Source organism: Callorhinus ursinus, unplaced genomic scaffold (assembly GCF_003265705.2).
Source record: "Callorhinus ursinus isolate GAN/ISIS: 27379988/994484 unplaced genomic scaffold, GSC_fseal_2.0 scaffold46, whole genome shotgun sequence".
NCBI classification, from domain to species: Eukaryota; Metazoa; Chordata; class Mammalia; order Carnivora; family Otariidae; genus Callorhinus; species Callorhinus ursinus.
Genome location: NW_027397108.1, coordinates 11,947,936 through 11,958,958, shown reverse-complemented (window position 1 = coordinate 11,958,958; position 11,023 = coordinate 11,947,936). Strand labels below are relative to the sequence as shown.

The 11,023-nt window shown below is 47.8% G+C and overlaps 1 protein-coding gene and 1 pseudogene across 1 annotated transcript in view; one reads left to right on the top strand and one right to left on the bottom strand.

Annotated features, from left to right (window-relative positions):
• The first annotated feature begins 6,694 nt into the window (after positions 1 to 6,694).
• The window catches only part of PRDM7 (PR/SET domain 7), a 21,417-nt gene continuing 17,088 nt past the window's right edge, over positions 6,695 to 11,023 (top strand). The window contains exon 1 of the mRNA XM_073882301.1: positions 6,695 to 6,773. Coding sequence (XP_073738402.1) covers positions 6,695 to 6,773 — 79 coding nt within the window. The remainder of the gene's footprint in view (positions 6,774 to 11,023) is intronic.
• Positions 8,733 to 8,832, bottom strand: LOC112814848 (U6 spliceosomal RNA; annotated as a pseudogene).

Sequence of the window (11,023 nt, the reverse complement as noted above, 5' to 3'; positions counted from 1 at the left end):
ATTTTTCACAGAGCTGGAACAAACAATCCTAAAATTTGTATGGAACCAGATTAGACACTGAATCACCAGGGGAATGTTGAAAAAGAAAACCAAAGCTGGGGGCATCACAATGCCTGACTTCAAGCTCTATTACAAAGCTGTGGTCATCAAGACAGCATGGTATTGGCACAAAAACAAAGACATAGATCAATGGAACAGAAGAGAAACCTCAGAAATGGACCCTCAAGTCTATGGTCACCTAATCTTTGACAAATCAGGAAAAAATATCCAATGGAAGAAAGACAATCTCTTCAGTAAATGATGCTGGGAAAATTGGACAGCCACATGCAGAAGAATGAAACTGGACCATTCTCTTACACCATACACAAAGATAAACTCAAAGTAGATGAAAGACCTCAGTGTGAGACAGGAATCCAGCAAAATCCTAGAGGAGAACACAGGCAGCAACCTCTTCAACCTCGGACACAGCAACTTCTTGCAAGACACGTCTCTAAAGGCAAGGGAAACAAAAGCAAAAATGAACTATTGGGACTTCATCAAAATGAAAAACTTCTGCACAGCAAAGGAAACAGCTGATAAATCTAAAAGACAACCCATGGAATGGGGGAAGATAATTGCAAATGACACTACAGACAAAGGGCTAGTATCCAAGATCTGTAAAGAACTCCAACTCAACACCCAAAGAACAAATAATCCAGTCAGGAAATGGGCAGAAGAGACATTTCTCTAAAGAAGACATAAAAAATGGCCAACAGACATGAAAAAATGCTCCACATCACTTGGCATCAGGGCAATACAAATCAAAACCACAATGAGTTACCACCCAGCATTGACGAGGATGTGGAGAAAGGGGAACCCTCTTGCACTGTTGGTGGGAATGTAAGCTGGTGCAGCCACTCTGGAAAACAGTATGGAGATTCCTCAAAAAGTTAAAAATAAAGCTACTCTATGACCCAGCAATACTAAATACCACTGGGTATTTACCTCAAAGATACAGATGTAGTGAAAAGAAGGGGCACATGCACCCCAATATTCATAGCAGTAATGTCCACAATAGCCAAACTGTGGAAGGAGCCAAGATGTCCTTCAATAGATGAATGGATGGATAAAGAAGATGTGGTTCATATATACAATGGAATATTACTCAGCCATCAGAAAAGACAAATATCTACCATTTGCATCAACATGGATGGAACTGGAGGGGATTATGCTAAGTGAAATAAGTCAAACAGAGAAAGACAATTACCATATGGTTTCAATCATATGTGGAACATAAGGCATAGCGCAGAGGATCAGAGGAGAAGGGAGGGAAAACTGAATGGGAAGAAATCAGAGAGGGACAAACCATGAGAGACTCTCTACTCCAGGAAACAAACTGAGGATTACAGAAGGGAAGGGGGTGGGGGAATGGGGTAACCGGGTGATGGGTATTAAGGAGAGCACGTGCTGTGATGAGCACTGTGTGTTATACAAAACTAATGAATCATTGATCACTTCTTCAAAAACTAATGATGTTCTATATGCTGGCTAACTGAACATAATAAAAAAATGCAAAACTACAAAAAACAAGAATACCTATTGCTGGAAGGTGAGAAATGACAGCAACTGTCCTTCATGCTGGGGGAATACATGTATGGCCACTTTGGAAGACAGTTTGGCAGGTTTTTTTCCAAAGCTAAATAAGTCTCACCTTTAGGATCCAACAATCGTGCTTCTGATATTTAGACAAGTGCTTTGAAAAGCTATTTCCAAACGAAAACTTGCATGTAGTTATGCACAGCAGCTCTATGTCTCGTGGTTAAACTCTTAGAGAAATCCATAAGCCAATGGAAGTGCATCCATGTGAAGGAGGCAGAATATGCCACCCCAAATATGCCTCTTTGGCACAAGGATTATTTGGGGCTGATTAATTTTAAGAACCAGAAGACACAGGAGAATCTCTGAAAACTGAGCAGAGGTTGCCATTTGGTGAGTGAAATGTACACGGATAAAGGAAATCTCTGTTTGTAAGGGTGTCATCCTATCTGTACCAGGAACAGAAGAATGACTAAATCTCAACACATTCTTACCAAAGGAGAAGGCACAGACTTAAATCTGCATAACAACCACACCCTCCTTTACTGTGCTTGGCCTGGAAATGTCACTTATGTTAAGAGACCCAGGACAGTGGACCAAGACTTAATACCTAAACTAAATGCAGTTTCACACAGATACCCCACGTAACCTTTAACCAGTCAACCTGGAAAATGTACTGAATGGCCCCTTTGTTCCCCTTAGGATGGTGACCTTGCCTAAAACAATGCATCCTTTGCTAATAATTTCCTTTTTTCAATTCCCTGTCTGCTTTTGAAAATCTTTCCTTCCCTGCAGCTCAAATGAGGTCCTTTCTATTTGCTAGATGGGATGATGCTCATTTCATGAATTGTTCAGTGAAGTCAATGTACTCTTTTAAATTACTTGCTTGCATTTTTATTAACAGATTACATAAGTTTTTTACAAATGGGTTGAATAGACCTCTCCTACCAAAGTCCAAATAATAGATGTAGACACTCAGCCACCCATCAGGGAGGTGGAAATAACTCCCCTCTCCTAAAGTGTGTGGGCTCCACACAGTGTGTTCCTGCTCACGAAAACACACCGTCCGCACATGAGAAAGAGAAACTTCATGGTGGGGAAGCCTGACCGACACTGCCTCAGCCAGGTGATCAATGTCAACACGGACAGTGACAAGTGTTCTCTTGTTGTACAGTGATGACAGAGCACTTTACCTCTTTGATCCGCTTCCTCGAAACCTACAACCTGAGTCTAACCATGAGAAAAATAAGTAAATCCCAGTGCAGGTCTTTGTACAAAATGCCTGAACAGTCCTCCTCAACGTGGTCCAGGTCACTGAAACAAGACAAGTCTGAGACACTGTCACAGCCAAGGAGATCCTAAAGAGACATGATAACCATCACTGTCCATTTTGACGTGATAACCACATGTCATGTGGTGCGTTGCATGGGATCCTTGAGCCAGAAAAGGTAGAACAGAAGGAACCTGAATAAAATATGGACTTTAGTAAATAATAATGTATCAATATTTGTTCATTAATTGTGACAATTCTGAAGAAAAATAGAAAGAGAATAGAAATTAAAGGTCAAATAAGAGAAACCTATTGCATCAGACAGGAAGCCTAGAGGAAATGGGTGATTTCCTAATAAAAATGCACAATAACAAAATGGACCCTAAAATAAGGAAAAAACAAGCAGACTAATTAGCCATCCAGGGCCTCTTCCTCCTGCTGGTTCTCCTCTCACTGTTCTGGTGTTTTCCTCTCCCAGGACAGAGAAAGAACAGAGATAGAACTGTTCTGGAGCTGCCCTGAGACCTGACCCCACTCACTGTCTTCCTCTCCCCCAGCCATGCCCTGCCCAGTGAGGACACCATGCACGGGGAGTCTCAGGGATTGTTGATCCTGATGTGTCACCTAGCTGTTTTTGGATGGCAAGGGACTGGAAACACTTACTGAAGTAAAAGAAGTTAATATTTTTTAATGGTAGAAATACATTAATACTTGCAAGAGACAAGAGTGGGTTTGGACCTGGCAGACCCAGGGGCTCACACTCTCACAGTGTGACCTGGACCGTCTCCAACCCTCCATCCTGCTCAGTGCTCTGGCGTGGTCCCATTCATAGGCACAGTCTCTCTCACTGCATCTGGGGCCTCCCACCACTCCAGGCTGACACCCACTCACCATCCATTCTACTGGGAAGGGTTTCTCTTTCCCTTGGGTTCCATGAAAAGTCATGGCTTTAAGAGTCTTTGGCCCGGCTTCAGTTCCATTCTCATCCTTGAAGCCATCAGAGCACCCAGAAGATAGAGCAAGGGGTTGGGTAGACTTGGATCATACGTCCATCTGTGAGGTGGGTGGAAAGTGGGGTCTGCCCTCTGGAACTGTCTGGATGGTAGGCAGGTGACATGGGGTTCCCAAAGGCAAGCTGACTGGGACGTGAGAAGAGATGCCGGGCTGGGAAAGTGGCAGATTCCACATCACTTGTGACTGACTGCAGGGCTGTGGAATCTGAAGCCCAAGGAAGGAAGGGGTCACTTAGAATCAGGGGCTGCAGCCACCCATCCAGTGCTCTTGTTGTTCTCCCATGATGGCAAGACGCTCTTCCACTTGCCGAAAAAGCAATTTTGCTGTTGATGGGAAACTCAAGGCTCCTGCCTTGGATATTGGGTCCTTGCATCTCAGAGACTGGAAGGCACACAGACCTCACTTGTGTCCCTGGGAGGAGGGAGCCCCGGAGTCACACCTGCCCCCCCCACATTAATCACCCATCCCCAAAGAACAAACTGGCTCATTTTCCAGTCTCTTCTCGCTCCTTTACAAAGAGCAGAGACCAAATGTGAGGCTGGTAAGGAAATTATTGCTCATTGAATCAGTGGGAGGCTCAAGATTATTCCACAGCATGGAATCCACACTTGGCAGGGTGTTCATGACCCTGGGTCATGCACGTGGCTCTCCGAGACCATGCAGCCTCAGTGAGAAACTGCCTGCTGGGAGACACAGCCACTCCCATATCCTTGATTCTTCATGAGTATGCATGTCTGTATCACAACCAGGAGGCCAAAGGACTGCAGGACCAGTCTGCTTGTATAACCTCTGCCCCCTGGGCATCCCCCTTGGCCCAAGCCTCGTTGGTCTGTGGAGGTCCTGGGGAGTGGTGACTCAAGCAGCCCCTCATCCCACCCCGCTGTCCGCATCCCCAGACCCTTCCCCTAGGCCCTCCCACACCGGCACACCAGGTACTCATGCACAGATTCCAAAAACCAAGAGCAGCTACTGTGGGTCAGGCACAGTTGGGCACAGGGGAGACCGGGTAGCTAATGAAAATACACATATATTACTATATGCCACTGTTTTAACTCATTTGAACCTCATGATGAAGCAGAGGTGGGAATTATTCCCATTTTACAGGTGAGGAAAATGAGGCACAAGGATTAAGTGGCTTGCCCAAAAATCTTCCAGAGTGTGTGAGACCTAGGATTTAAGCTCAGGTTCTTAACCACCACTCTGGACTTTCACTCTGAAACACACCGCATTTTACCCTTCGCAGAACCTTCTCTCCACCTTTGCTTCCTCCCAGGCATAGCACCTGTGTTTTGTTTTCTTTTGTTTTAAAGATTTTATTTATTTAAGAGAGAGAGCATGCTTGGCAGAGGGAGAGGGAGAGGGAGAAGCAGGTTCCCTGCTCAGGAGGGAGCCCAGGCAGGGGTCCATCCAAGAACCCTGGGATCATGACCTGAGCCGAAGGCAGACGCTTAACTGGCTAAGCCACTCAGGCGCCCCTGTTTTCTTTTGTTTTAAATGCACTTTTCTCTTTTATTTCCAGCTGCCTCCCAGCCCCACCCACAGACTGACCTTCCAGGCCAGGCAGAAGGCGACGGTGAACCACAGGCCAGAAACAGCACAGCGTGAAGAAGACAGCCGAGCCGAGGCGGCCAGGTGGTCATGGGGGTAGTGATGTGGGGAACAAGAGCAAAAGGAATGTAGCTTAAATTAAATTTCCTTACAGCTTGCAGCCCACGGATGGATACTTGAAACATGCGGAGCGTGACCTTCCTCAAGGAACTCACGGCCGCTTTAGTGCCTTAATGTTTATATTTTACTTTTTTTTTTTTAGATTTATTTATTTATTTGAGAGAGTGAGAATGAGAGAGAGAGAGCGCGCGCACATGAGAGGGGGGAGGGTCAGAGGGAGAAGCAGACTCCCCGCTGAGCAGGGAGCCCGATGTGGGACTCGATCCCGGGACTCCAGGATCATGACCTGAGCCGAAGGCAGTCGCTTAACCAACTGAGCCACCCAGGCTAGAAGTAACCTCGTCTTGACAGCAGCTGGCCCCTCAAGGTCCTGAGAGCCTCGCTTCCAGATTCCTTGGAGACTTGCACTATCCCTCACCCCTACTAATTAAAAAGTATGATCAGTCACTCCTCACAATCCCAGGACAGCTCTTTCTGCCCACAGGTCCTGTTCTGGGAGCAGGGAAGAGGTGACGGTGTATGCAGGGAGAGACAGGAGGCCCCTGACTCCCCTGACTAGGCTCTGAAACTATTCCTGGCAGGTGGAGATGCTGAGACAGAGCAGAACAAGGGATAAGGGGACAAACCAAGATGGCACAAGAGTCTCAAGGCCACAAGCTTCCTGGTCAGTTCTCAATAAAAGACTGCTACTAGAAGCCCTCATTAGCAACCCACTCAGGACCCCTCTCACTCTAGAGAGCTTTTTTCTTTCCTTTCTGTTCTCACCTTCACTTAATAAGCTTTCACTTTGCTTCACCCTTTTGTGTCGGGAATATTCATTCTTGGACTCCATGAGACAAGAGCCCTGCACCCCTGTAACAGTAGGAAGAAGGAGAGAAGGCTGGGCTCATCCAGTCCGAGTTGCTGCCACTGGATGGTGCATCCTCAAGGCCAGGGGGCCCTGGCTCCCCCAGGCCAGTGCTCACAGAGGGAAGAGATAGTGACAGGGACTGCCAAACCCTCAGGAACTGTGAAAAGACTGTCTCTCAAAAGGGAGGCCCCAACTTGGGCTCACCAGGCTTCTGGACGTGGGGCCGACAGCCCACACCCACCAGCAGAGGCTGTTGGAGCTCTGGAAGACTGGGCCTGTCCGTGGCTGAGGAGAGGGTCCTGGAAGGGTTTCTGCCCATGGCCATAGGTCGGGACCTCCTGGGCCCCTGCACTGACACCTCCCCCCGACAGACCCTGGAGCCTCGGAAACCTGCAGGTGATGGAACCCCGTGAACTCCGCGCTCCCCTGGACCTGGGCCTAGGGACTGGGGGTTGGCGCCCTCCCCTGGGCTCCCCCTAGAAGACACATAAAATTGGGGCGCCTGGGTGGCTCAGTCGTTAAGCGTCTGCCTTCGGCTCGGGTCATGGTCCCGGGGTCCTGGGATCGAGCCCCACATCAGGCTCCCTGCTCGGCAGGAAGCCTGCTTCTCCCTCTCCCACTCCCCCTGCTTGTGTTCCCTCTCTCACTGTGTCTCTGTCAAATAAATAAATAAAATCTTAAAAAAATAAAATAAAAATTTATTAAAAAAAAAGAAGACACATAAAATTAACCATCCCAGGGCCTACTTCTAGATTTTATATTAAATTATATTGATAAGACTGTATACTTATTTGCCAAACCAAACAGTTTTAACATTAACTTTATAAGAAATGTTAATATCTGACAGGCTAGCCCACCCATAATTATTTTCATGGTTCCTTGCTATTCAAGTTATTTTTACACATAATCTTTTTTTTTTAAGATTTTTAACCAGCTTGAAAAATTCCACAAGTTAAATTGTTATTTTTATTGGAATACAATAACATCTGGAGACCTGATGTATTTATAACACTGAGTATTTCTGTTGGAGAGCACATTATGCCTTTCCATTTGCTCCTTTTCTTTCTGTCACTATCCTTTTGAATTTTTCTTATTTGTTGCCAAGTCTTAGTTTGGGAAGTTTTTTTTTGAAGGTGTCGTAGTTTTGTTTTAGTTTTGCTATTTAATGGGTCCTTTTACGCCACTGTATCTTATCCAACAGGAGGAGACCACCTTGCAAGTGCACCCTACTTTACCAACTTCTTTACTATCCCGGCAGGAGGAAGGATGGTTTCCTAGCAACAGCCCGGCCAATGAGAGACAGTCATAGCTCAGTCAATGAGAAGTCAGGACACTTCAACTCCCTTTACTGCAGTGAACATTTTGTTTTTAATGGCCTTCCCAAATCCCCCTTCTCCTCTCTAAAAGAGTTGCCCTCTCCCTTGTTCCGACGACTAGCCTGTGGTTTTGCCGTGGTTTGCTAGTCCTGGATTGCAATTCTCTGCTATTCCAGGATAAAGCGATTTCTGCTGGTAAGATAACTAGCAGCTTTCTTTTTAAGGTTAACGGTGAGCACTTGAAGAGCGAGATGTTGTCTTTTTAAAATCTCATGTTCTTTGAGCAGTGAAGCCAACAACAGGAACCACATAGATGCTCCTGCACAAGATCGACCAGCAACTCTGCGCCGACCCAAACATCTGCCACTACACAGATGGTCTCACAATTTCTAGAAGCTCCCCCACTCTCTCACTGTTCCCTCTACTCCCAAACGCCCACCCAGCACTATTCTCGTGGGAACTTGAGAGGTCTGTGGGCCCTTAAAGGTCTGATCGGCCACTCCCTTCATGATGCCAGGGGCAGTAGTCCACTTAGCTGGGCAACTTTGCCTGGAATCTGGTGATCCTTCCATGGTAAGAATTCTGGAGTTAGGAGGCCTAGTTTAAGTACAAGGAAATCATGTTTGTTTTTGTGATCAAAACTTAGTAAGGGCCAGGGGCGCCTGAGTGGCTCAGTCGTTAAGTGTCTGCCTTCGGCTCAGGTAATGATCTCAGGGTCCTGGGATCGAGCCCCACATCGGGCTCTCTGCTCAGTGGGGAGCCTGCTTCTCCCTCTCCCTCTGCCTGCCGCTCTGCCTACTTGTGCTATCAAATAAAGAAATAAAATCTTTAAAAAAAAAAAAAAAAACAACTTAGTAAGGGCCAGAAACACTATTCCCGTTTTATCTGCTGAAAGCCAGTAGGTCTTAAACTGGCCCACTTCTGTGGACCCACTGTCCTTACATTTGATGCCTCATTTTTATGCAAAATACTTGTATTTTTTTTCAGGTTTTTTTCTTCTATTTTATTTATGTCTTCTTACTTCTGATGACTTTTTTTTTTTAATATGAAACACTTCACAAATTTGCATGTCATCCTTGAGCAAGAGCCATGGTAGTCTCTGTATCATTCCACTTTTAGTATATGTGCTGCCGAAGCCAGGGTTACTTCCGATGACTTTTAAACCTACGTTATTTCAACATGCTTTTTACTCACAAATGCCACTTGTACTTTTAGTTTAAGAATTCTCTGAGTGGGAGCACCTGAGTGCTCAATTAGTTAAGCGTCTGTCTTTTGATTTCGGCTCAGGTCATGGTCTGAGGGTCGTGAGATTGAGCCCTGCGTGGAGCCCCACCTTGAGCCCTGATCCAGGCTCCTCACAGGGCATGGAGCCTGCTTAAGATTCTCTCTCTTTCCCTCTCCCTCACCACCGAACCCCCGACCCTGCTTGTGCTCTCTCTCGCTCTAAAAAAAAAAGAAAGAAAGAAAGAAAAAGAATTCTCCGAGTGGTTTTCTAATATACTTACTATTCCATTTGTTAGGTTTAAACCTTTGAGCCGTATACACTTTATTTGGTGTCTATACATTGTCTCATCACACATTACTGAGTTACATAGTTGTCCCCTGAATGTAATGCAATATTCATTGTATACTAAATGGTCATATATAGCTACTGCTAAAGGTGGACTTTACAAGGAAGGGCACAGATGGCCTAGGAGACCCTTCCAGAGCCTGAAAGTCTGGTAGAGCAAAGAATCTTTGTCAGGACACAGGATGGCCTGGTCCATCCTAAAGACCTGCCGTCAGCTCAATGCGCTACGCTCAGCCTGGGACGCAGGATACTCTGCTCGGTCTCCTGCCCTGCGCAGCCTTCACCAACGCGTGGGGACAGAGAAGAAGCAATGAAAACTGCCATACTGCGCCTGCATGCTGGGGCTTCTTGACAGACACGCACTGGACTCAGGGCAGCCAATCCCCGCGGGGTGGGGCGGGACCGTCCACGGGGGTGGGGTTCTGCCAATGACTGACACACACAGCTGGCCCTACGCTCCGCCCCATTAGGCCCTTTCTGACCGCCAATTGGAGGGAACAGTTTGATTGCAGCGCTGATTGGCGGCTTCTGCCTGACAGGGCTTTACAAGCCTGCGTCTCGCGCTGGGAGGCGCCCCACTTCGCACCGGGCGGGAAGCGCGCGGGGGCTCCGCCAGGGCGCCGGACCAGGGTGGGCAGTGAGGGAGGCCGGGGAGACTGACAGGAACACGGAGGCCTTTGCCGTGCCCTGTGAAAACCTTCTAAACCCTGACTCTGAAACCTTCAAATCCCACCCGGGAGACCCTAGATCCCCTCACCCTGGCTGGCTCCAAATCCCCTCAGCCTCAAGGGACACCACATCTCGCCTCCTTAAGGGAACCCGATTCCGCTGCTCTGGTGGGACCTCACATCTCGGCGTGAGACCCCAAAGCACCTCAGCTGCAGAAACCTCAAATCCCTTTACCCAGAGAAACACTAAATCCCTTAATACTTAGACCCCAAAATATCCTGAGTAACAAAAATTGCCCTCAGCCTGAGGCACCCCCAAAACCCTCAGCCTGAGACACCCGACATGTAGCGCCTGCAGAGAACAAATTTCCCCAGCCTCAGAGACCCTAAATACCCTCAGCCTGTGAACTCTCAAATCCCTTCAGCTTCACAGACCCCAGGTGACCTCCGAGTCGGGAAACCTAAAGCCCATTAATGAGAGACTCCAAATCTGAGAATGAGAGACCTCAGACTCCCTCAGTGTCGAAGACCCCAAACCCTCTCAACCTAAGCATTCTAAATCTCTCCAGCCTGAAAGACCCCAGATCTTGTCCTGAGAGACCGCCAATACCATCAGCCTGAGGACCCCCAAACGCGCTCTGCCGGATGCCCCAAATGCCCTTGACACCAGAAACCCCAACCCCCTCACCCCGAGTGAGACCCAACCCCCTCACCCCGAGATCGCTCTGTCCCTTCGAGATCGAGCCTGTTTGTACCAGATTTTTCCAGAATCCCCAGGGGGGTATCCCAAGAAACCCTTCTTTGAGAAACGCTCACTTCCCGTCCCTGGAACAGAGCTGTGACCGTCTGTCCCCGGGCCTCCTGGGTGCTCTCCTGGCCTTGCACCTCAGGACTCCCACCACACACCCACACTCACACCCTCCGAGGAGCCTTTGCCACCTTTTCCTCAGATGGGCCAAACGGCAGTGGAATAAAAGAAACAAAATCTAGCTCATGGTAGGGAGTCTGCCACCGCCAGTAGGGACTCTTGCATCCCGCCAGCGCGCCCAGCCCTTCCCCGCGCCCGTGAGCCCTCTCTGGGGTCCCCAGCCC